We start from the raw sequence: 23299 nt of genomic DNA, 5'->3' as shown, positions 1-23299 counted from the left end.
TGGGAGGTTTGGGGGTGAAATAGTGGAAGGACATTTGGAATTACATGAAATTTGGAATCAGAACTACTGAAACCCAAATGGACTGCTAAATTAAGACTTCTGACCTTTAGTCTCCTCATATGTAAAATGGGAATGACATTATATGACATACATTGCAAGGTTTATCTGAGGGTCAAATAATGTACACGAAAACACTTTGCAAATTAGAAAGTAATATAAAATGACAACACGATTATATGTATTACTTGACACTAATCATTTTTTTAACCAAAACAAAAAAAAAAGCTGAATAAATAATAAAACAACTGCCACAAAATAACATGCCATATTAGTAAATGATTAGTATGTAAAATAATTAGGTAACTTATGAACATTACGTGTCTGACTACATTTAAATATGACCTCTCCACATGTCTCAAAGTTAAAATTTTATTTTCTTGCCAATTTCTTGTCTTTATTTTTGTAACAGTGAAATTTCAAGTGTGTCTCACTCTAAGAAAATATATGAAAATAATGTACAAATTTTTTAAATTAGGTGATTTATTTAAAATGGATTTACCCTAAATGCCTGAGATGAAATCTCAGACATTTCATAATTTCTTCAACCAACAATTATTGAGCCTCTATTATGTGCCAGGCACTGTGCTAGGTGCTGGGTATAAAACAATGAGGAAAAACAGACTTGGTCTATAGACAGTTTATCTAAGGGCTTCAACAGTAAGAATCAATTCATTTTAAAAGTGCATTCATTTAAGAAAACATCTGTTGGGTAAGAAGTATCTATAAACCTAAATGCAAATTATTTTCCACTTAATCCAATTTAGTGTTGATCATTATTGCAGTAACTACTTTTCCGCATACCTGGTAATGCTTAGCAGCGATTTTCAATCCTTCATCATTATCCAGGTTCTGTTCTGCTGCAATTTGGCTAGCTAAGGCTGCACAATTGAACAACACACAGCTCTTTTCATATCCTAAGCTTGCAAGAGCTGTAAAAAATTAAGAAGGAAAAATTTATCAGATTATTTTTTCTAAAGAAAACAAATGTTTCAAAGAGAAATACTATGACCTCTGTCATCCCGCTAACTCTCACAAAAACAAGTTTCCAGACCTGTTTTCTTGCTGTCATATGCTCCCATATTTCAAGCTGCCCTTACAGGCATTTATTTCCACAACAATATTCCCATCACCTAAAACGCTAAAGAACAGTAAGTTATTCTTTCTCTCCTTCCCTTTACTTCCACATTTCTATTACAATCAAATTCAAATGCAAAAGTCATTTTCATGTCATTTCTCTCAGTTTCTTAAATTTGAATAATTATTTCCATTTTTCCACCAACTCTCAAAATCATTGTCCCACCACAGTCAAACCAGTTCCTCATTACCACAAATCTAAGTCAATGCAATTACTCCTAGCTGGCCTTATGCTTTACTCCCTCAGGCAAATACATTTCTCAAAGAGCTAGCAGATTAGATGGGCTAAAACCCAACTCTGATAAAAAATCTACACACCTCACATCCACTTAGGATAGCTCCTATTAAAAAACAAACAGAAAATAAGCATTGATGAAGATACAGACAAACTGGAACCCTCATGTACTGTTGGAGGGAATGCAAACTGGTGGTTGGGTATGGTGGCTTACTCTTGTAATCCCAGCACTTTAGTAGGCTGAGGCAGGAGGATCTCTTGAAGCCAAGAGTTTGAGGTCAGCCTGAGCAACACAGCAAGACCCCATCTCTACAAAAAAAAAAAAAATGTTTTTAATCAGCCAGGTATGGTGGTACATGTCTGTAGTCCTACCTACTCGGAGGCAAGAGGACCATTTGAGCCCAAGAGTTCAAGGCTGCAGTGAGCTATGATCATGCCACTATACTCCAGCCTGAGCGACAGAGCAAGACCCTGTCTCAAAATAAAAAATAAAAAAAGTGCAACTACTGTGGAAAACAATACGGCAGGTCCTCAAAATATTAAAAATAGAACTGCTATTTTATCCAGCAATTCCACTTTTGGGTATACACCCCCAAAAATAATGAAAGCAGAGTCTCAAAGAGATATATGTATGCCCATGTTCATAGCAGCATTATTCACAATAGCCAAACATGAAAGCAACTCAAGTGTCTGTGGACTGATGAATGTATAAACAAAATGTAGTATATACATACAATGGAATATTAGTGAGCCTTAAACAAGAAGGAAATCATATGCTATAACAGGGATGAATCTTGAGGACATTAAGCTAAGTGCAATAAGTCAGCCACAAAAAGACAAATATTGTATGATTCCACTTATATGAGTTACCTAGAGTAATCAAATTCATAGAAACAGAAATCAGAATGATGGTTATCAGGGATGGTGGTAGGGGGAGACGGACTGTTGTTCAATGAGTACATTATTTCAGATTTGCAAGATGAAAAAGTTCTGGATATATTCTACGACAATGTGAAAAACACCCAACACTAGTGAACTGTACACTTAAAAATGATTAAGATAACAAACTTCATGTAGTGAAACTTTTTTTAAATGCAGTCTATGATTCTACAGTTAAATTCAGAGACAGAAAGAATGGTAGTTGCCAAGGGCTGAGGGAAGAATGGGACATTATAATTTTTTTTTCCTTTTGAGACAGGGTCTCATTCTGTCACACAGGCTGGAGTGCACTAGTGCAATCACACTCATTGCAGCCTCTACCTCTTGGGCTCAATCGATCCTCCTGCCTCAGCTTCCTGAGTAGCTAGGACTACAGGCATAGGCCACCACACCCAGCTAATTTCTGTATTTTTTGTAGAGACAGTGACTCACTATGTTGCCTAGGCTGGTCTTAAACTCCTTGGTTCAAGCAATCCTCCCAACTTGGCCTCCCAAAATGCTTGAATTACAGGCATGAGCCACCACCCCCAGTCTGTGAAGTTATCATTTACTGGGCAGAGTTTCAGTTTTGTAAGGTGAAAAAGAGTTCTCAAGACGATGTTTGCACAATAATGTAAATGCACATGTACACTGAATATGTACACTGAAGTGTACACTTAAAAGGGTTAAGAAGGTATATTATGTATATTGTATCACAATTGAAAAAATAACTTTTAAAAAAGAATCTATAATATCTCCCTATTACTTACAGAATTCAATCACTTTGGAATTCAAGATCTTGCATAATGTGCAAGGCATTGACCACCAGGCAAAATAAGGTTCCTTACAAAAAACACTGAACAAACCATCTAGGAGAATCAGAACACTACATTTGTATGTTTGTACCACAGAGTAGTGCCATAAAGTAAAGCCCTCCTTGTTACAGTACTTTGGTGGCCTCCTATGTAATAATGGCCAGTTTTCAACTTGCTTCCAAACCATTCTAGTCTCCTCATTCTAAACTAAAGCAGACATAAACATTAGCATTCCTTAAAGAGATTCAAAGATAGTACATCCATAAAAGAACAGGATTTTCTTAATTAATAAGAAAAAGCTCCTAAAAATTAAAAACTTGATTGTTAAATTTTTTCCCAAAGTTTTAAAGGTGGCGGAAGGAAAAAAAATTTTCAAGTTTTAAAATTAGTATCTAGGCAATCTCTCAGAAGTAGAACATAAAGTCGAGAAAATAGAAATTACAAAAATTATGAGTGAACAACTCAGAACAACCAACATCTAAAAAAGTATTCCAAAGAAAGAGAGACAAAAGAGACAATTATCAAAGAAATATAAGAAAACTTCCCAGAGCTGAAGGGAGATATAAATGTTCAAACCAAAAGGGCCAAAAACACATGCCCTACAAATGAATAAAATGAAATCCCATTAAGTCTTTTGAGATTTGTAAACATGAAAGACAAAGAGAAGACTGTAAAAATATTCCCAAGAGCAAACAAACAGATCACTTACAAAATAACAAAACTCAGACTTTTCATCAGTAACATTAGATACTAAAAGGCAAGAGATTGGCTGGGTGCAGTGGCTCATGTCTGTAATCCCAGCACTTCGGGAGGCTGAGGTGGGCAGATCACCAAGTCAAGAGATCAAGACCATTCTGGCCAACATGGTGAAACCCCGTCTCTACTAAAAGTGCAAAAATTAGCTGGATGTGGTGGTGCACGTCGGTAGTCCCAGCTACTGGGAAGGTTGACGCAGGAGAATCGCTTGAACCCCGGAGGCGGAGGTTGCAGTGCACTGAGATCGCGCCACTGCACTCCAGCCTGGCAACAGAGCGAGACTTCCTATCAAAAAAAAAAAAAAAGGCGGCCGGGCCCGGTGGCTCAAGCCTGTAATCCCAGCACTTTGGGAGGCCGAGACGGGCGGATCATGAGGCCAGGAGATCCAGACCATCCTGGCTAACACGGTAAAACCCCGTCTCTACTAAAAAACACAAAAAACTAGCCAGGCAAGGTGGCGGGCGCCTGTAGTCCCAGCTACTCGGGAGGCTGAGGCAGGAGAATGGCGTAAACCCGGGAGGCGGAGCTTGCAGTGAGCTGAGATCCGGCCACTGCACTCCAGCCTGGGCGACAGAGTGAGACTCCGTCTCAAAAACAACAACAACAAAAAAAGGCAAGGGATCCATGCCTTCAAGTTCTGAATATAATTTTAATTAATTCAATAAATATATACATTAGGCTAGTATGGCAGGAAAGAGCAAGGAACAAAATTAAATATCAGCCGGTCGCGGTGGCTCACACCTGTAATCCCAGCACTTTGGGAGGCCAAGGCAGGTGGAGCTGTTAAGGCCAGGACTTCAAGATCAGCCTGGCCAACATGGTGAAACCCTGTCTCTACTAAAAACACAAAAATTTGCCAGGCATGGTGGTGCGCGCCTGTAATCCCAGCTACTCAGGAGGTTGAGGCACGAGAATCACTTGAACCCCAGAGGCGGAGGTTGCACCGAGCTGAGATCACGCGGCTGCACTCCACCGCCGGCAACAGAGCAAGACTGTTCTCAAAAAAAAAAAAAAAAAAATGAATGAAATATATTCCGAACAAGAAATAAAAGTAAACTGTTTATATATCAGATATGTATCTCAATCTATTAACTTGCCCATAAATATTATCATACCAGACTGTAGTCTCTCATTTTATTTTGACAATTTCTCATGTATAAGAGCTTTTATGAGATTTTACATATAAGAGCTATTTTGATCTTGCAATTAACTCTTTTTTCCTTTATTTTCTTCTATCCATCTAAACTTAAACCAGGTTTTCAAAACAATATTTTCCTTTTTTCAAAGATGACTTTTTAAATATTTAACTGTATTCTTGTTTCTTACTTGCTCTCTTTTTCATTAAGTTTTTCTTTTATCTTTTGTTTTCTTTTGAGACAAAGTGTTGCTCTGTCACCCAGGTTGAAGAACAGTGGCATAATCACGGCTTACTGCAGCCTTAACCTCCCAGGCTCAAGCGATCCTCTCACCTCAACTCCCCAAATAGCTAGGACTACAGGCACGTGCCACGATGTCTGGCTAATTTTTGTATTTTTTGTAGAGACAGAGTTTCGTCTGTTCCCCAGGTTGGTCTTGAACTCCTGGGCTCAAGTAATCCGCCTGTCTCCGCCTCCCCAAGTACTGGGATTAGAAGCATGAGCCACCACTTCCAGCCTCCAAACTTTTCAAAATGAAAATAACTAAATTAAAAATCACCCAAGATCTCATCTTCCACAGTTAACCAGAATTTATTTTTTGGTATCTCACAAATAACTACATACACATTCACACACATAACTTTTCACAAAGTGGATACTATACCACACTCGAGTTGCCTGGAATGCACAACTCAAGGGAGGAGGAACCACTCTAGGTTCTATATGAGCACCATCCCAAGGAGCCCAACTCAGGGGACCCTAGAGTTGTACGATGCAACAACTCTGAACTAAGGCAGGCCTCTTATTCAATATTCCATTGATATAGCTTTACATATCAACAAATATATATATGCATTTTTATTCTTAGTATTCCAAAAGTACACAATATTTAAATGAATGAGTAGTCTTTTATTTAACCAAGACATTACTGAATGACATTTAATTACCAATTTTTGCTACTAGAAATGCCTTGATGAACCACCTCCTGCTTTATGATCTCATTTTTTGCTTCCCAGTTCTTCTGGATACTTGAGTTCATCACTCAAGTGTCTCCTAGGTCTCCTGCCATCTGCTCCTTATTCGCAGCCTACTAAATTTCTTAAGTCATAACAACACTAAAAATCCTTTTCTTCACCTTGACTCCCTCTCAGAACGATGCTCCCTTTGTCCCCAAATCTTTACTGTAAATTTCCTGAAATGAGCAACCCACATTTACTGTTTCCATTCCCTCACCTCCCATTCACCCTTCAATCTGATGCTTCTTCAGGAAACTCCAAGCGAAACTTCTCTCTGCCAAATCCAAGGACTTCTCCAACCTTACATGACTGAGTTCTGCCACAATGACTCAGTCAAGGATGTTCCAGCCTGGACCTGGGATGATCATCAGAATCACTTGGAGATTTTTTTTTTTTTTTTAGACAGAATCTCTCTCTGTTGCCCAGGCTGGAGTGCAATGGCACGATCTCGGCTCACTGCAACCTCTGCCTCCCAGGTTCAAGCGAGTCTCCTGCCTCAGCCTCCTGAGTAGCTGGGATCACAAGGTGTGCACCATTACACCTGGCTGATTTTGTATTTTTAGTAGAGACAGGATTTCACCATGTTAGGCTAATCTCAAACTCCTGACCTTACGATCCACCCGCCTCCGCCTCCCAAAGTGTTGGGATTATAGGCGTGAGCCACCGCGCCCAGCCACCTGGAGATATTTTCAAAGATAATAATTCCAGTGCCCTACTCCAAAATTTTCTCCTATCACATCTGGCACTCTGTAACTTCATCTTTTATCTTACATTTTCCCCAGGTAATACTAATATGCAGTCAGGTTTGGGAACCACTGGACCACATCAACTTTGAAACTCTTCTGGCATTCCTTCACATCTCTATTTTACCCTGGTTCCTGTAAGATCTGAAAGCTTTTTCTCAACCTCATTCCCAGAACCTCTTCTTCTATTTCCCCGAATGTTATATTGCTTAGCTCTGACTTTTATACTTTTCTCAGTCAATTATCTGCCAGAAGGAATAAATTTATTATCACCTAATAATTGTTCTCGAATGTGTATCTCTTTCTCTTCTGAGCTTTAAATCCTTTATTTCAGAATGCCAGAGAAATGTCTACCCAGAATAATACAGAAAAGTCAGACTCAACCTTTCTACTAAAAGGAACAAATATCCAATAGGTCAAACCAACTTATAAATCTCAGAGTCAAGCCTCAACTCCTACTCTTCCTTCTAACTGGTAGTCAGCAAATTCAGTCAACTTCACCTCTGAAAAGTCCGAAATCCCTCTCTTCTGTGACTCGCACACACTAGCTTGTCTAACCTCATTATCTCTCATCAGTCTCCTAACCGGTTTATTTCTCTCTAGTCCCGGGAGTTAGGCTATCTAGATTCATATCCCAGCTTCATTAAATCCTAACCATATGACTTCAGAAAATCACGTAATCTTTCTAAACCAGTTTGTTCAACTGGCAATAATAGCACTTTCCTCATTAAGCTATTAGAGAATTCAGAAAGATTATTTATAAAGTCCCTTCCAGAGTGCCTGGGTAAAATAAATGCCCAATAAACATTCACTATTATTATACAAGAGGGGAAAGTAAAAAGTCAGAAGCATAATATTTGCAACTCTTCACAATCTGCTTTCTAATATCATCACCCTCTATAATCCCCAATTCAACCTATGGTTACAAGCCACAACAATAACTATCATTATATTAACATTATATATATCTATTATAAAATATATATTTCCATTTCCTCACCTATATATACGCCATAACAATAATTAAATTATTATATACAATATCTACTATAAAATATATATTTCCATTTCCTCACCTATATGTAAGTATAAACCTTAAATAAGATATAGATATATAGCCGGGCACGGTGGCTCATGCCTGTAATCCCAGCACTTTGGGAGGCCGAGGCGGGTGGATCACGAGGTCAGGAGATCGAGACCATCCTGGCTAACACGGTGAAACCCTGTCTCTACTAAAAATACAAAAAATTAGCCGGGCATGGTGGCGGGTGCCTGTAGTCCCACCTACTCCGGAGGCTGAGGCAGGAGAATGGCGTGAACCCAAGAGGCGGAGCTTGCAGTGAGCCGAGATCGCGCCACTGCACTCCAGCCTGGGCAACAAAGTGAGACTCAGTGTCAAAAAAAAAAAAAAAAGATATAGATATATGTATGTATATGGTATGTACATACTATATAATACATATTATATATCTATATCTTATAAGGTATACAGTATATATTATAGCATAGCTTATATAATGTATATGTATGCTATAAAAGGAATATACTATATAAGGCATATTATACATAGTTATACATAATACGTGTATATATACATAAATATCTATACATTATATATTATATAAATATATGTATATATAATAAACATATATGTATATGAATATATACAGTATATATACTATACATACACATATGTATATATGCATATATGTATACAAATATATGCTGTATACGTATGTATACGTAAGTATATATACATGTATGTGTATAATATATACATATATACATAATACACATATATACATATAATACACATTACAGATACATACAATACATATTATATACAAATACATATATACCATATATACATTGTATATACATAATATATACATATACATATAATACATATATATCATATATGCATTACAATGTTATGTAATAATATAATTATTCATTGCAGTTAATACTTATTGAGCACTGTTCTTAGGACTTTACAAGTATTCACTCATTTAATCCACATAAGAATCCAATGACATCAGCCAGGGGCTCATGCCTGTAATCCCAGGCACCTTGGGAGGCCGAGGTGGGTGGATCACCTGAGGTCGGGAGTTCAACACCAGCCTGGCCAACATGATGAAACCCTGTCTCTACTGAAAAAATTACCCAGGTGTGGTGGCGGGTGCTTGTAATCCCAGCTACTCAGGAGGCTGAGGCAGGAGAATAGGGGAATCACTTGAACCCAGTAGGCAGAGGTTGCAGTTAGCCGAGATTGTGCTACTGTACTCCAGCCTGGGCAGCAAGAGCAAAACTCTCTCAAAAAAAAAAAAAAAAGGAATCCAAAGAAATACATAGTATTATCTCCATTTCACAGATGAGAAAATTAAGGCACAGAGATGTTATCTTGCTGGAGCTGGTAGATCAAAAGTCCTCGCCCTTCTGACCTATGGTTATGATTTTGTGTCTGTAATATTATTTTCTACAAATCCATCCTTCAAGGCCTAACTCAAACATTGTCTGCTTTCAAAAGGTAGAATTACTTTCTTCCTCATATATACTTCCGTGAGTTTGTTCATAGGCTGATATTACATATTACACTTTTACATGATCAACTATCTTCCCAACAACTGAGTACATCGGTTTTACTCATTTTTATAACTAGGACAGTGCCTGGCAAGGCATGGGCTCTCTACAAATATTTCAAAATTGTATTAAAAGTTGAAGTTAAAAAGAAAATGAGATGTAAAAAACTTTAGTATTTATAAAGAGTCATTAGGATAACAATTTTAAAAACTAAAAACAATGCAAAGTAGTTAGACCAATTTTCCTATCACTTTTATTAAAAATTACATACCCAGTTTTACAGAGCCTCCAAAAAGTGAACCTTTATCAAAAGCATCCTTCCAGGTAAATGTCAAGCAGATCTGGATAGAATGAAAGAAAATAGAAAATTATGTTACCTTCCTGAATCTCATTAAATATTAAGTCTCCTTTGAAGAAAAATCCACCATGAAAAAAAGGACAAAAGCTCAATCTGTCTAAAATATTATCTCCTATAACCACCCAACTCCCTTTCCTTCTCCTTTTAAATTGAAATTTTAAAAAAGTAAAATACTGGCACTAGGATATTTCAAATGGTCATTCTGCCTCGGTAATCATAAACACTATCTTATTCATCTTTATAAACACACGATGACTTTAATGGAACAAAGTAAGTAGTAGACGCTTGTCAAATAAGCCAAGTGAAGCAAGGGAAATAAAAGTAAGTACTACAGGTTTCCTAGAAGATGAAATTAAAAACTATTCCATGATGACAAAAATAGGAGAATGGTTATTTTGGGGGATGGGTTAATATTTATCTAGGTGGTGGTTACACAGGCATACTCATTTTGTAAGATTCAAGCTATTCCCATGATTTGTTCATTTTTCTGTATGCTACATGAAAATTAAATATTTACTTTATCAAAAAACTCTCTCTCTGCTCCTAAAATATGCATTATCACATACAAAGATTAGAAAGGAGTAAACCTCATTTAAATTATTTATCATAATCTAATATAAAAATGTCTACATTCTTGATTAGGGAAATTTTCAAACATACAGAAAAACTACAGAGAATAAAGAGAATGAACTCCAGTATATCCATCAGCAGCCTTAGTCTTTTGCCCTTCTTGGTTCATCTACCTCCCAACTTGTCCTGCCTCTAGTCACCTACAACACTTTTTTCCCAGGAATATTTTAAAGGAAATCTCAACATATAATTATTTCACCTGTAAAAACTTTAGTACAAGAATGTTTAAAGTACTTTTCTTATAACTATTTTAAAATTTAAAAGTATCACTAATTTTAAAATCTTTATCCAATCTCCAAAATAAAACTATAAGAAATTATCAGCATTTTCAACATCTAGCCTTTAAGGAGAAGATAAAGTTGACATTTGTGTAATTAACATTTAATCACAACAGCATTTGCAACTTTTACATGCAAATGTAACTTGTACAAATAATTTTTAAAGCACATAAACTGAGACTAATAATTCCTGAATTCTGCAGTTTCCTTCCTAATTCTGAAAAAGTCAAAGGGAAGGACACAGTAGATTAATCAGTCAATAAATCCTACTGACATAAAATGAAGTCCCAAAAAAAACAAAGAAACCATTGTTCTACATGAGCCCCAGAAGTGACTGAAGAATGACATGAATGGAATTCCAGGAGATTCTTTCTTAGGAAGCACATATATTCACATCAGACAGACCTAAAAGCTCCTATTTTTATAACACTATCTCATAAAACTCTAAAGACAGTGAAGATATTGGCAGAAGGAAATGGGTGCCATTACCATATAATTTTAAGACACAATTAATGACTTACCTGATTTTCAGAAAATGGGAATTTGGGTTCAATAGAACAAATCTGATCATAATATCTAAAAAACAGAGTAGAATTAATAATTACCAGAGCCAAATATTACATACATTCATGTAATTATAACTGGTTTAAGATGATACAAAAATTATTCATGCTTACTTCAAGCAGCTATTTTATATTAAACAAAGTATTTTAATACATAAACCAGAAGCTAAAAAAAAGTATGCAGTGAAAAACTATGAACAAAAACTCATACCCACCACCACAGAAAAATATTTATCAACTGTCATTGGCTAAAAGCACACTAACATCTGCTCCGAAAACCAAAATATTTCTTAAAAACACTATTTCTTACTAAAACAACTATGTTTATATCCAGTAGACAAATTAGTATCTCTGGTAAACTGCCAATTAAAAGCAGGCTTACCAACTTTCAAATGTTTTGGGTAAGCCCACCACTATCTGTCTCTAGCACTGCCACACAGCACATCAAAGCTACCACAGTCTTTCAGCTAGAAATCCTAAAGTTTCCTAGACAATCTCTCCATTTCCTTTCTCATTCTTTCCAACCTGTTTTCTGCATAGCAGCCAGAATGATCACAAAATATAAAGCAGTCTTCCCCCTATCAGGGTGAGCTTTCAGTCAGCAAGTCTGGCAGGGAAAGGAGTAGAAAAGGGTCAGGCCAAGCTTTCTAACTGGCCTCTAATCTTTCCTCCTTTCCTTTTTCCTTCAACTTCCCCCACCCCTTCATCAGGGGTATTTTTGTAATGATTATTTCTGGGGGCAAATTTTCAGCAGGAGTGGGCAACATATCTGAGACCAAGCTTTTGGCTGGCATGGCTAGGAGTTTGGTTATAAACAGGAAAAACTATGAAGTTAAGTAAATACATTGAAAATAATGGAAGCCAAGTTTCTCAAGATCAGAGATACAAATACTTGAAAGGGCCAGGCAAGCGCATCATGCCTTTAATCGTAGTACTTTGGGAGGTTAAGGTGGGTGGATCACTTGAGCCTACAGTTCGAGACCAGCCTGGCCAACATGGCAAAACCCTGTCTCTACTAAAAATACAAACATTAGCCAGGCGTGGTGGCACACACTTGTGGTCCCAGCTACTCATAAGGCTGAGGTGGGAGGATCACTTGAGCCCTGGAGGTCATGGCTGCAGTGGGCCAAGATGGCGCCACTGTACACCAACCTGGGCAAGACCCTGTCTCAAAAAAAAAAAAAAATCCACAAATATGAGAAGGCAGAAGGTTAGAGTAACTCCACAGTTTTAAACTGGAACTAGAGATATCAATGTGAACTTTGTTTGTTTACTGACAGGGTATCGTTCTGTTGCCCAGGCTGCAGTACAGTAGCGCAATCACAGCGCATGGTAACCTTGAACTCCCAGGCTCAAGCAATCTGCCCACTTCAGCCCCTGAGTTGCCAGGACTACAGGTGCATGTCACCACACCCACCTAGTTTTTTAACTCTTTTTTTTTAAAGGTAGCAGAGAGAAATAAAAACAAGTATAAAAGTGTAAGTATGTATTTCCTAAATGTATATGCTAAGAGGGCCTATAAGCAGTAACACTTTATAGTAGCAATAAGCACACCTACTGCCCAGATAATCTTTTGCATTAAAAGGAGCCAAGTGCTCCTTAGAGAAACTGCTGAATCCAGGGCTGAGACTGAAAAAATTCAATATTCAAGCCTAAAACATCTTGCTATGCCAGAAAGTTAAGGAAGTACTCAAAAAATGATGAGGACATGTCAAAAGGGCACAGGAGGTAGCTTTAAGGGGCTCCCAATGGCCAAGCATAGAACCAATCTAACTAATATAAGTAACAGTAAAATATAATCCATTGAGGAAAATAAGAACACCACTCTGAAGTAAATAAACAGGTGCATAGGGAAAACTCTACCCTACAGTACCATAATCTAGAGGAAATTAGAAAAATTACCATTTGGTACCTTTCAGAGTATAGTATCTAATTCTGGCACGGTTCATCAATAAAGGCTAAAATAATGAAAAGTGTGTAATGAAACAGGATATTACATAGTCTCAAAGTATCTCCCCACAAAATATTTACTAATTAGTACAACATACTTACTAACTGTAAGGTCAAGAAACCTGGCAAACACCATCTTAACCAAGTGATAAAAATAAACATTACCACTACAGAACAAATTCACATCATATTTTTCCTGATAAGCACTAGAAAGAACACAGCATCACTTCGCTGGCACTCCTATGCAAAAATACAGAAATCACAAGAAAATGAGACAAGCCCTTACTGAGGAAAATTCTAAAACCTAGCCTGTCCTCTTCAAAAATGTCAAGGTCATCAAAGACAAGAGAAAACTGAAGAACTGGTCCAGACTGAAGGAGATTAAAGAGACATAATAATTAAATGCACTGCATGATTCTAGATTAGATCCTGAACCTGTAAATAATATTGGGAAAATCAGCAATATTTGAATGAATTCTATGGATTATATGGTAATAATGAATCAATGCCAACTTCCTGACTTTGAAAGTTGTACTATGTAGGAGAATATCTTTGTACTCAGGAAATAAACTCTAAAGTATTAAGTACTGAAACTCTTTGGTGGATTCCCATTATACTTAAAATTACATCCAAAAATGTTGAAGATCTTACAGGATCTGGCTATCATCCAACTCTCCAGCCTCATCTCAGGATATTCACTATACATTCTAGTCACTAAATTATATGCTCTCCTTGCTCAGGGCCTTCACTCTTTTTATCACCATTTCTCACTTCTGTCTAGGCTGACACTGTTATCAAAGAAAGTTCCTCATTCATTCATTCAACAAATATATACCAAGAGCTTACTAAGGAACCAAACACAGTTTTAGGACATTAAGAATTCAGCAGTAAACATCTAAATATCTGTGCTCCTGTGAAGCTTTTAGAGGGGAAGACAAACAAGCAAAAATATTATATAGAAGACAGTGGTAAGTGCCATTGAGAATAAAGAGATAAGAGGAATAAAGTGAATATATGGGGACAGGTAAGAAGGTTGTCATTTTAAATAACATGGTCATTTGACTACATGAAAAAAAAGCTTTAACTTTAAAACAGCATGACTATAAAAGGCGTGAAAAAGGTGGTAAGGTGAGCCAAGCAGATATCTGAGGATTTCCAATCTAGGGAAAATCAAGTGCCAATACCCTGGGATAAGAGCGTACTTGAGAAAGTATCTAGCATGGCAAGGAGACCAAAATGGCCATAGAGTAAGCAAGGGAGAAAATAGTGAGGTCAAAGTAGTAATGATGCCTTGAGTGCAACTGTAAGACTTCTGAGTTTTACTATATAATGTGAGAGGGTGAACCACCAAAAGGTTTGGACAAAACAGTAACATGACTTATTTTCATAGAGTCACCATGACTATTGTGTAGAAAACTGACTGCAGGTGTGCAAGGGCAGAAGTAGAGATCAGTTAGGAAGCTACTGTAGTAATCCAGTCAAGAGACAACGCTAGCACGGATCAATGTAGTCCATGGTGGCAGCAGAAGTGATAAAGTCAATCTAGGCCAGGCGCTGTGGCTCATGCCTATAATCCCAACACTTTGGGAGGCTGAGGTAGGAGAATCACTTGAGCCTAGGAGTTTGAGACCACCCTGGGCAACATAGTGAGACCTCATCTCTATACATTCACACACAAAAAATTAGCCAGGTGAGGTGGTGGGCCTACAGTCCCCAGGGAACTATGCAGGGGGATAAGGTGGGAGGATCACTTGAGCCCAGGAGGTCAAGGCTGGAGTGAGCTGTGATTCCACCACTGTACTCCAGGATGGGCCATGGAGTGAAATCTTGTCTTAAAAAAAAAAGTCAATATAACCCCTTTTTAAAATTAGTTTCCCCTCCATTTATAATCTCTCAGGTCCCTGAACATTTCCTTCATATGATTTAACACAATTTGTGATATATTAATTGTGGGATTATGTTTACTGCCTTTTCTCTCAAAGGATTCTCAATTCCATGAAAGCAAAGACTGGATCTATTTGCTGTTTTGTTGCTAGCCCCAAGCAAATGAATCGGTAAAATGCAAAGTTTTCTTCTATCTCTGAAAAGTAAAACCTAAAATTCTGGTTTGTGAATGAACAGGAGCTATCAAAGAACAAGCCCAGAAGGAGGGAAAAGCAAGCGCTAAATGCCTGAGGCAACCATGCCTAAAAGTGTGCTTGGCACAGCAAGGAGGCCAATATGACCACAGAGCCAGGACTGGCAAACTTTTTTCTAAACAGTGATATTCTAGACTCTGCTGGGAAAAGGGCTAAATCAAGCATGTAATAATTATGTAAGTACTTATATAACAAGAGAAAAACCCCTGCCCTCTACCTTTTTTGCCTAGGTTGGGCCATCCCAAAATTGTGGCACACAGCCGCCCAGGTGCCATCCTGGAGACATTCTCCAAAGAAAAAGTACCTGTCTGATGGAGAGGAGCCATGGGGAGATGGGAGGAGTGACCGACATGGTCAGTTTTACTCTGCCCCAATGAGACCAAAACTCTCAAGGAGGGCCTACCATGGGCACCTGCCCCAGCTGGTTGGAGGTGAGATAATTTGCTGAGTCACCAATTTCCAGACTGAGATTCTACCATTTAGTGCCAAGCCATTGCCAAGCAGAATACCCAATGTGTAGGCAGCACCACAGTAAGTCTGGGCAGCAATAAAGCATGGCCACTGGCCAGGGGGACAGGAGCTAGAAGCAAAGGGGAGAATGGAACAGAGGCAAACAGCTAAGCTAGTTCTCCAACAGTCACCATGCTAACCCCCTGGAGCAGTGCCCATACGCCATACAAAAACAGGCAGCTGAGCAGGCCTTATTTTGCTGACCCTTGCTATAAAGTGAACAAGGAAGGCAGTAGTAGGAAATGAGGTTACTTGCTCTGCAAATGGGTGGGGAAAGAAAGAATGGTTAAACTGAATGCACTAAAGTTTTTATACCCATTCTCTTCACCCCGAAGTTTTTGAAGCCAACTAACAAAACCTGAGCTGTATGGGGGGAACAGCGCATTTATATCCTATATCTGAATGATTCGAAGCTATGTGATGAAATCCTCAAAGTAAAATGGCTATCTTAGGACAGATTTAGAAGTTGAAATAAAAGTACAACAGGAGGGCAGTCACTGGAAATCAACAATGTCTGATCGGTATGGAGAAAACTCCAACAAAATGAGAGAGATCAATGAATCTTTACAAAAGAAAGTAGCCATTGCTAACTGCAGTTACCACAAGCAAAATGCTGTTCCAGGAGACCCAACTACCATAAGCTACTCCTTCAATATAATTCCACAAGGTATTACCCTCACAGTTCAGCCTAGATCTCAAGTACCAAAGTTCTCTAGGTAAGGAACCCACAGAAACAAAAGAATCTACCACACCCTTCTCTTTAACATTTAAGTACACTTTACTACAGCAGCAGATTCTAGCCTAGAATGGATTTCTAACAAAGTAGACCTAGGCTGCAAGTTTTGTACAAGTAGGCACAGGGAAAGCCAGTATGCTAAGTCGTGGAGTTGGTAAAAACTAGCACACTGTGGAAAACAATGCTGCAAAAAAATTGGTGTCTTTATAGATTCTATTTTAGAAATAAGCAAATTTTTTCACCAAAACTATAAAATCCCAAATATATTTAAAATGTATGATGTCACAGTCTTTCAAGTCAGATAGCCCTGAGTTTGAATCCCAACTCTTAGCTAAGTGATCATGAAAAAATTATTCAATCTCTCTGAACCTTTCCTAAAGAGTAATAATACCTCCTTTAAGGGTGAGGAATAAATGGTACTGTATACTGTATATCAAATCCTTAAAATAGAGCCTGGACACACAGTAGTACATGTATGACAAATGGTATAGATAATTATTTTGCAACTATGTAGAAGTGCTTATATATGTTCTCCAGTATTTTATAAAACTTAACCACTTTGGCACAAATATATAATAACTTAAAAATCTCATGGGGAAAAAGAAACTAGGAAATAAATACATTTCTCTGAAAATACTACAAATAGGTACAGGACAAATTCCCATTAGAAATTCTAGTTTAAAAAAAAAAAAAAAAATTGGCCAGGTATGGTGGCTCACACCTGTAATCCCAGCACTTGGGAGGCCAAGACAGGAGGATCGCTTGAGTTCAGGAGTTCAAGATCAGCCTGGGCAACATAGCAAGACCTCCTCTCTACTAAAAATTTAATAATTAGCCAAGTGTGGTGGTATGTACCTACTTGGGAGGCTGAAGTAGGATTGCTTGAGCCCAGGAGATCGAGGTTGCAGTAGGCTATTGTGGCGCCACTGTACTCCAGCCTGGGCAACTGAGCAACTGAGCAAGGCCCTGTCTTAAAAAACAAAAATGCTAAAATTTTTAAATAAAGATTAAATTATACATTTAATTTTGAAAAAGCAAAAAAAAAAAATTTTTTTTTTTTTTGAGACAGCGTCTCACTCTGTTGCCCAGGCTAGAGTTCAGAGGTGCAATCTCAGCTCACTGCAACCTCCACCTCCCGGGTTCAAGCAATTCTCTGCCTCAGACTCCCAAGCAGCTGGGATTACAGGCACTCGCACCATGCCCAGCTAATTTTTTGTATTTTTAGTAGAGACAGGGTTTCACCATTTTGGCCAGGCTGGTCTTGAACTCCTGACCTCGTGATCCACCCGCCTCAGCCTCCCAAAGTGCTGGGATTACAGGCATGAGCCACCGCACCCAGCCGGAAAAAAAATTTTTAATTTAAGGGGAAGGTATGGGATCAAGAACAACCAATTCACGTGGCCAAAATAATACAGCAATGCTAACTGACACAACCTTATTCAGCTCCAGTCTGTATTTAGGGATGTGCAACTCCAGACCACCAACTAGAGGAAGAAACAAGGGAATCAGAAGAGCTGGGCCAGAGATATTGGTTGCAGTTCATATATTCTTTGTGAACTTTATTTTCACACTTCTTTCCTCACCCTATTTAACACATGAAAAATCATTAATCAAGCACTACTGCAGCAGAGAGTATGGCAAAAAGTAACTAGCTGGGGAATCAAGAGGTCAGGATCTTAGTCCAGTTCTGCCATAAAGATAGCTGTGTGGGCTTAAACATTCTGTGTAAAGCACCTCAGAAGATTCTTCTTACAGATACACAGAATGATAATAGTCCTGATAAGCTATTTACTAAACACCAGAAAAGTCAAAACACATAAAAACAATCAGATTTTAAATCTTTCCTTATGTATTCATCTATGTGGAATAAAATTACTGAGCCAAAAAGGTCTGCCAATTACAGATATTCCTTGAGACCAGGGACCAAGTATATCTTTATATCCTCCACATTGTCTCCTATAGTATGGTTCACACAGACTCTCCATTAGTATCTGGTTAACAAATTGTAGCAATGTCATTGTGCTAATATTATCTCAATATTGAGACAGCCAGGTGGGAGGGTGTCCCTGGAGAAACTCCAACCAGCCTCTTCACTAAGGTGGAGCCTCGAGAAGTTCTACAGGGAAGAGTCTGGCCCCGCCTCTTCCTGTGTGGAACCTGAGATTCAAACTGCAGGCGGAATGTGCTCTAGCTGGGACTCTAGCCTTGCGAGAGTTCCTGTTTCCCCCCTTCTTCCTTTTTCACCCAATAAAACCCTGCTTTACTCACCCTTCAAACCATCTGCAAGCCTAAATTTTCAAGGCCGTGGGACAAGGAAACGTTCTGCAAACAGTATGTTCACACCAAATCAACAATCAGAATCCAAACAACAGTTGTGAAGTAAAACAGAACATTTTCTTTCCTGATCTATAAAACACGACTGTGTAGAAAATATTTCAGAAATTAAGAGTATTCCATCAACTTCATTTTGCAAATGAAAAAGATAGTAGGACGCAACCAATACAGACTGAGAAAAAAATACACAGTCCTAAAATATATTAGAAAAACCAGAAAGATGGAAAACTAACCAATCAATACAAAAAGACAGAAAAAGGGAACAAAGAACATTTTTTTAAAAAAATGAATGATAAGAGCAGAAAACCAACCAAAAAGCCTTGGTTTTAAACAAAGAAAAGGTGGCTGCAAACCTTTGGCAAATCTGAGGGAGGAAAATCGCACATAACACGTGCACATTAGGAATATGAAAAAAAATCTTAACTACAGATTATGAGATGACAACATTTTGGGGGAACTTCCAAGTGACAAAAGATAGCATAAACACAGTTGAAAGACAAGAAAAATATTGGAAGATTTTTGCAACATACATAATGAAAAAAGTATAAATATCCAGAAAATGTTACAACTCCTGCAAATTAGGAAAAAACAACTCAATAGAAAATGGGCAAAAGAAAAGAACAAGCAATCACAGAAAAAGAAACAAAGTGGCCAGTAAACATAAACTGTTCAACCTCAGTAAAATAAGAGGAATGCAAACTAAAGATATTACCTCTCACCCATCTGTTTAGCAAAAAGTAATAAATTAAATTATTAATCAGTATTAGCAAGGATACGGAGGAATAAAATACTCCCATATACCTGCTGATGAGAATGTAAATTGTTACAAGCACTGTGGAGAGCTGAAAATGTAAACACCTTCCTCTTACAGTTAAACAAATAAATCAGAATAAACACCCTTCTTTGCTTCCCACCAAAACCCACTAAAACAAGAATTTAAAAATGTAAAAGATGTACATGAACATGGACAAAAAGAATGGCAAAGGGCACACAGGATATAAGAGGTTTCAACAAAATTTATTGAAAGGTGAAAAGTGAATAAAAAAGAGAAAGCCAAAATCTTAACTGGCTAAGAGGGAAGGGAGCCAAAGTAGAAGCCAAATCATGCCAGAGAAGCCAGAAAAGGATCTGAATTAAGAAACATGAGGTACCTCTGTATATAGTTCAATGTGAGGGTGGAACGAGAAGGTGTGGTCGAAAATCCTTCAAAGAAAACCTCAAGCTCCCAGATCCTCTCTGCTCTGAGGGTAGGTTCACTCTTAGAAAAATGTCAGAGATTGGCCCGGCGCAGTGGCTCAGGCCTATAACCCCAGCACTTTGGGAGGCCGAGGGGGGTGGATTACCTGAGGTCAGGAGTTCGAGACCAGCCTGAGCAACATGGAGAAACCCGTCTCTACTAAAAATACAAAATTAGCCGGGCAGAGTGGCGCATGCCTATAAATCCCAGCTACTCGGGAGGCTGAGACAGGAGAATTGCTTGAATCTGGGAGGCGGAGGTTGCAGTGAGCCAAGATAGTGCCATTGCACTCCAACCTGGGCAACAAGAGCGAAACTCTGCCTCAAAAAAACAAAAAAAAAAGTCAGAGATATCAAATACAACTAAGGTGGAGATCAAGCACTGTTAAGTGGGGTAGGGAGCGCTAACTGACTACATCATTATCAGTCTATCCTATTCCTTATTAACAAAACCATGTATCTTTAGCTGAGTATACAGCTGTTCATAATGAAAATTCCTTTTCCCAGCATCCTATGAGAAGTGGACACACATGATGGCTGCTAACATATAGGCAGGGGGTTGTGGAACAGTTGCCAGGAAACACCCTAAAGGGCAAGCCCTGTACCTGGAACTTGGATGATTGCAACCTGGACCTGAGAATAATATTCTAGGTTTTAAACAGCAGAAAGCTGAAAGGAATCTGAGCCCCAATTAACTTTGCAGAACCACTATACCAGCCCTGGGCTACCAGAACTACCTACCTGCCAACTTTTTACAAAAGAATAAAATATTAACTCAGATAATTTGGGATCTGCCACATAGAAATGAACCTAACCCTAATGCAGGTGTCATACTAAAAATAGATGTACCTGACAGACTGCATACATGATTGTTAAGATCCCCAACCTCCGTTTCCCAGAATAAAATTTAGAAAGCTGATAAGCAGACTTTTTCATAGAAGGAGACTAGAAGCTTTCTCTCTAAAGAAATTGATCACCACAAAGAAATTACACAATGCTGGTAACTGGTATATATGGAGCTTCAAATAAAATACAAAATAAAAAATAAAAAACCAGCAGGGTTCCCATTTGATCACCCTAGGTCACCATTTACCAAGGTCTAATCAATTTTTAGTAACAGCCACTTTATAAAGGAAGAAGTATCATACAAAAGGGTTTTGTTGTTGTTGTTTTGTTTTGTTTTGTTTTGTTTTGAGACAGGGTCTCAGTATGTTGTTCAGGCTGGCCTCAAACTCCTGGGCTCTAGTGATACTTCTGCCTCAGCTGGAATTATGAGTGCATGCTACCATACCCAGAACAAATGAGGTTTTAAGTACTCATTCTCATTATTATAATATGCATAAATGTACATTGTAGGAAATTTTAATAGAACACCTACAAGTTAGTAATAGGAAAACAAGTCTATCACTGAAGCTATATATGGAGCTGCATATCAGGACTTACCAAGCTAGCTTCAATTCTTTAGGAATTAGCTTAAACTCTCTTTTTAAAAGTTCATTAGTTTAAAAGTTCATTAAGTTAAAAAATTAATGTTAAGTTTACACAATTATCCAAACATCATCATTAAAAGTAAAATATTCTGCCGGATTTGAATGAACATCACACAACTGATTCACATCTAATTTTACAGCATATATTCCTAAGGAACCTCTGTACCTATCTCCATTATAAACCTTAGTAATATCTCCAAGCTTACCCTAACCCCTCTAGAAGACCAAAAAGTGAAAATACTTAATATTTGTTGAATTAATGTGGCAGGAGGGGATTATATAGAGGTGGCTAAAGAAACATGGTTAGTTTCAAAGAGACTATATCTACAACAGGTTCACTACCTAGGAACAGTTTACACATTTAAGTCTGGTAAAAAGAATAAAAGAATGAACAAATGAATTAAGTTTTAAAGTTCACAGGAGAACCTTATCCAAACCATTATCCACCAACCTCCCATGTCTGTTAGTCTAAAACCCATGCACCAATTGCTTCTGAAGACCCCAAATCTGAGGGCTGGAACCAAATTTGATATATTCAACAAGATTTTTATCACAGGGTTCATTATACCACAACTATGTTTTCTTAATATTACTAATGGAAAATCCTCACTGAATGCTATTCATGCCTACATAAAAATTACCTTGAAATTGTTTAATTATGTTAATTCTAAAGAATGGCTAAGTATTCCTAAGTTAACTTAAAAGAAAATTGCTTATGCTATTAGACTAATTACCCTTGCAGCCCAACAGTTCTAGCTCTAAAAATTTGAAACCAAGGGGTTTTAATTCCTCTGAACAATCTATTCAATATCCCTTCCTTTCGAGAACCAACCCTTCCCCAGCCCGGACTCATCTTGCTTTGACACATGGGGTAAGAGGAAATTAAATCGGTTGAAAGACTCAGATAAGGGCAATTAACTTAGCCCATTTCCCACCATCATAAATGGGTGCAAACAAACCCAGAAGCCTCCCATGGACTTCCACCAGAGCTAAGGAGAAAAGCACTCTCTTCTGTAAGATACTGAGTGTTGTGGACGATTGTAATTACACTACAGCCATCCCTCTCAATACAGGAACAAAGCTTTCGAGGGAAGCATCATGGAGGCAAGACGATCTCCAGTGATACCCAAAGCTAAGGAAAGAATATCCCTAGACTTTTCAGTTAGCAGAATAAGTCTTTTCTTTCTTTTTTTTTTTTTGAGACGGAGTCTCGCTCTGTCACCCAGGCTACAGTGCAGTGACGATTTCAGCTCACTGCAGGTTCCGCCTCCCGGGTTCACGCCATTCTCCTGCTTCAGCCTCCCAAGTAGCTGGGACTACAGGCGCCCACCATCACGCCAGGCTAATTTTTTGTATTTTTAGTAGAGACGGGGTTTCACCGGGTTAGCCAGGGTAGTCTCGATCTCCTGACCTCGTGATCCACCCGCCTTGGCCTCCCAAAGTACTGGGATTACAGGCGTGAGCCACCGTGCCCGACAGAATAAGTCTTTTCTCAGCTCAAGCTAGTTTAGCCTGGGTTTCTGCTACTTGGATTGGAATACAGTTGTGATTCTCTTGTGAAACAAATAGAATATACTATACGGAGATGAACAAGGTAGGCAAAAGAAATTTTTAACTAAAAAATCCTATAAAAATGTTCTTATAACTATTAAGTATAATGAAACGAACCCTCATTAAATCAGA

General features: G+C 38.1%; 1 protein-coding gene across 2 annotated transcripts in view; it reads right to left on the bottom strand.

Annotated features, from left to right (window-relative positions):
- Positions 1–23299, bottom strand: part of LOC101007873 (programmed cell death 6-interacting protein) — a 73216-nt gene that overhangs the window by 48232 nt on the left and 1685 nt on the right. For both annotated transcript variants that reach the window (XM_009201869.4, XM_003895239.5), the window contains exons 2-4: positions 11181–11235; positions 9665–9734; positions 862–989 (exon numbers count right to left, since the gene is read on the bottom strand). In XM_009201869.4, coding sequence (XP_009200133.1) covers positions 862–989; positions 9665–9734; positions 11181–11235 — 253 coding nt within the window. The remainder of the gene's footprint in view (positions 1–861; positions 990–9664; positions 9735–11180; positions 11236–23299) is intronic.

Source organism: Papio anubis, unplaced genomic scaffold (genome assembly GCF_008728515.1).
Source record: "Papio anubis isolate 15944 unplaced genomic scaffold, Panubis1.0 scaffold279, whole genome shotgun sequence".
Lineage (NCBI taxonomy): Eukaryota > Metazoa > Chordata > Mammalia > Primates > Cercopithecidae > Papio > Papio anubis.
The sequence above is the reverse complement of the archived record's forward strand: the minus strand, read 5'-3'. Positions and strand labels throughout refer to the sequence as shown.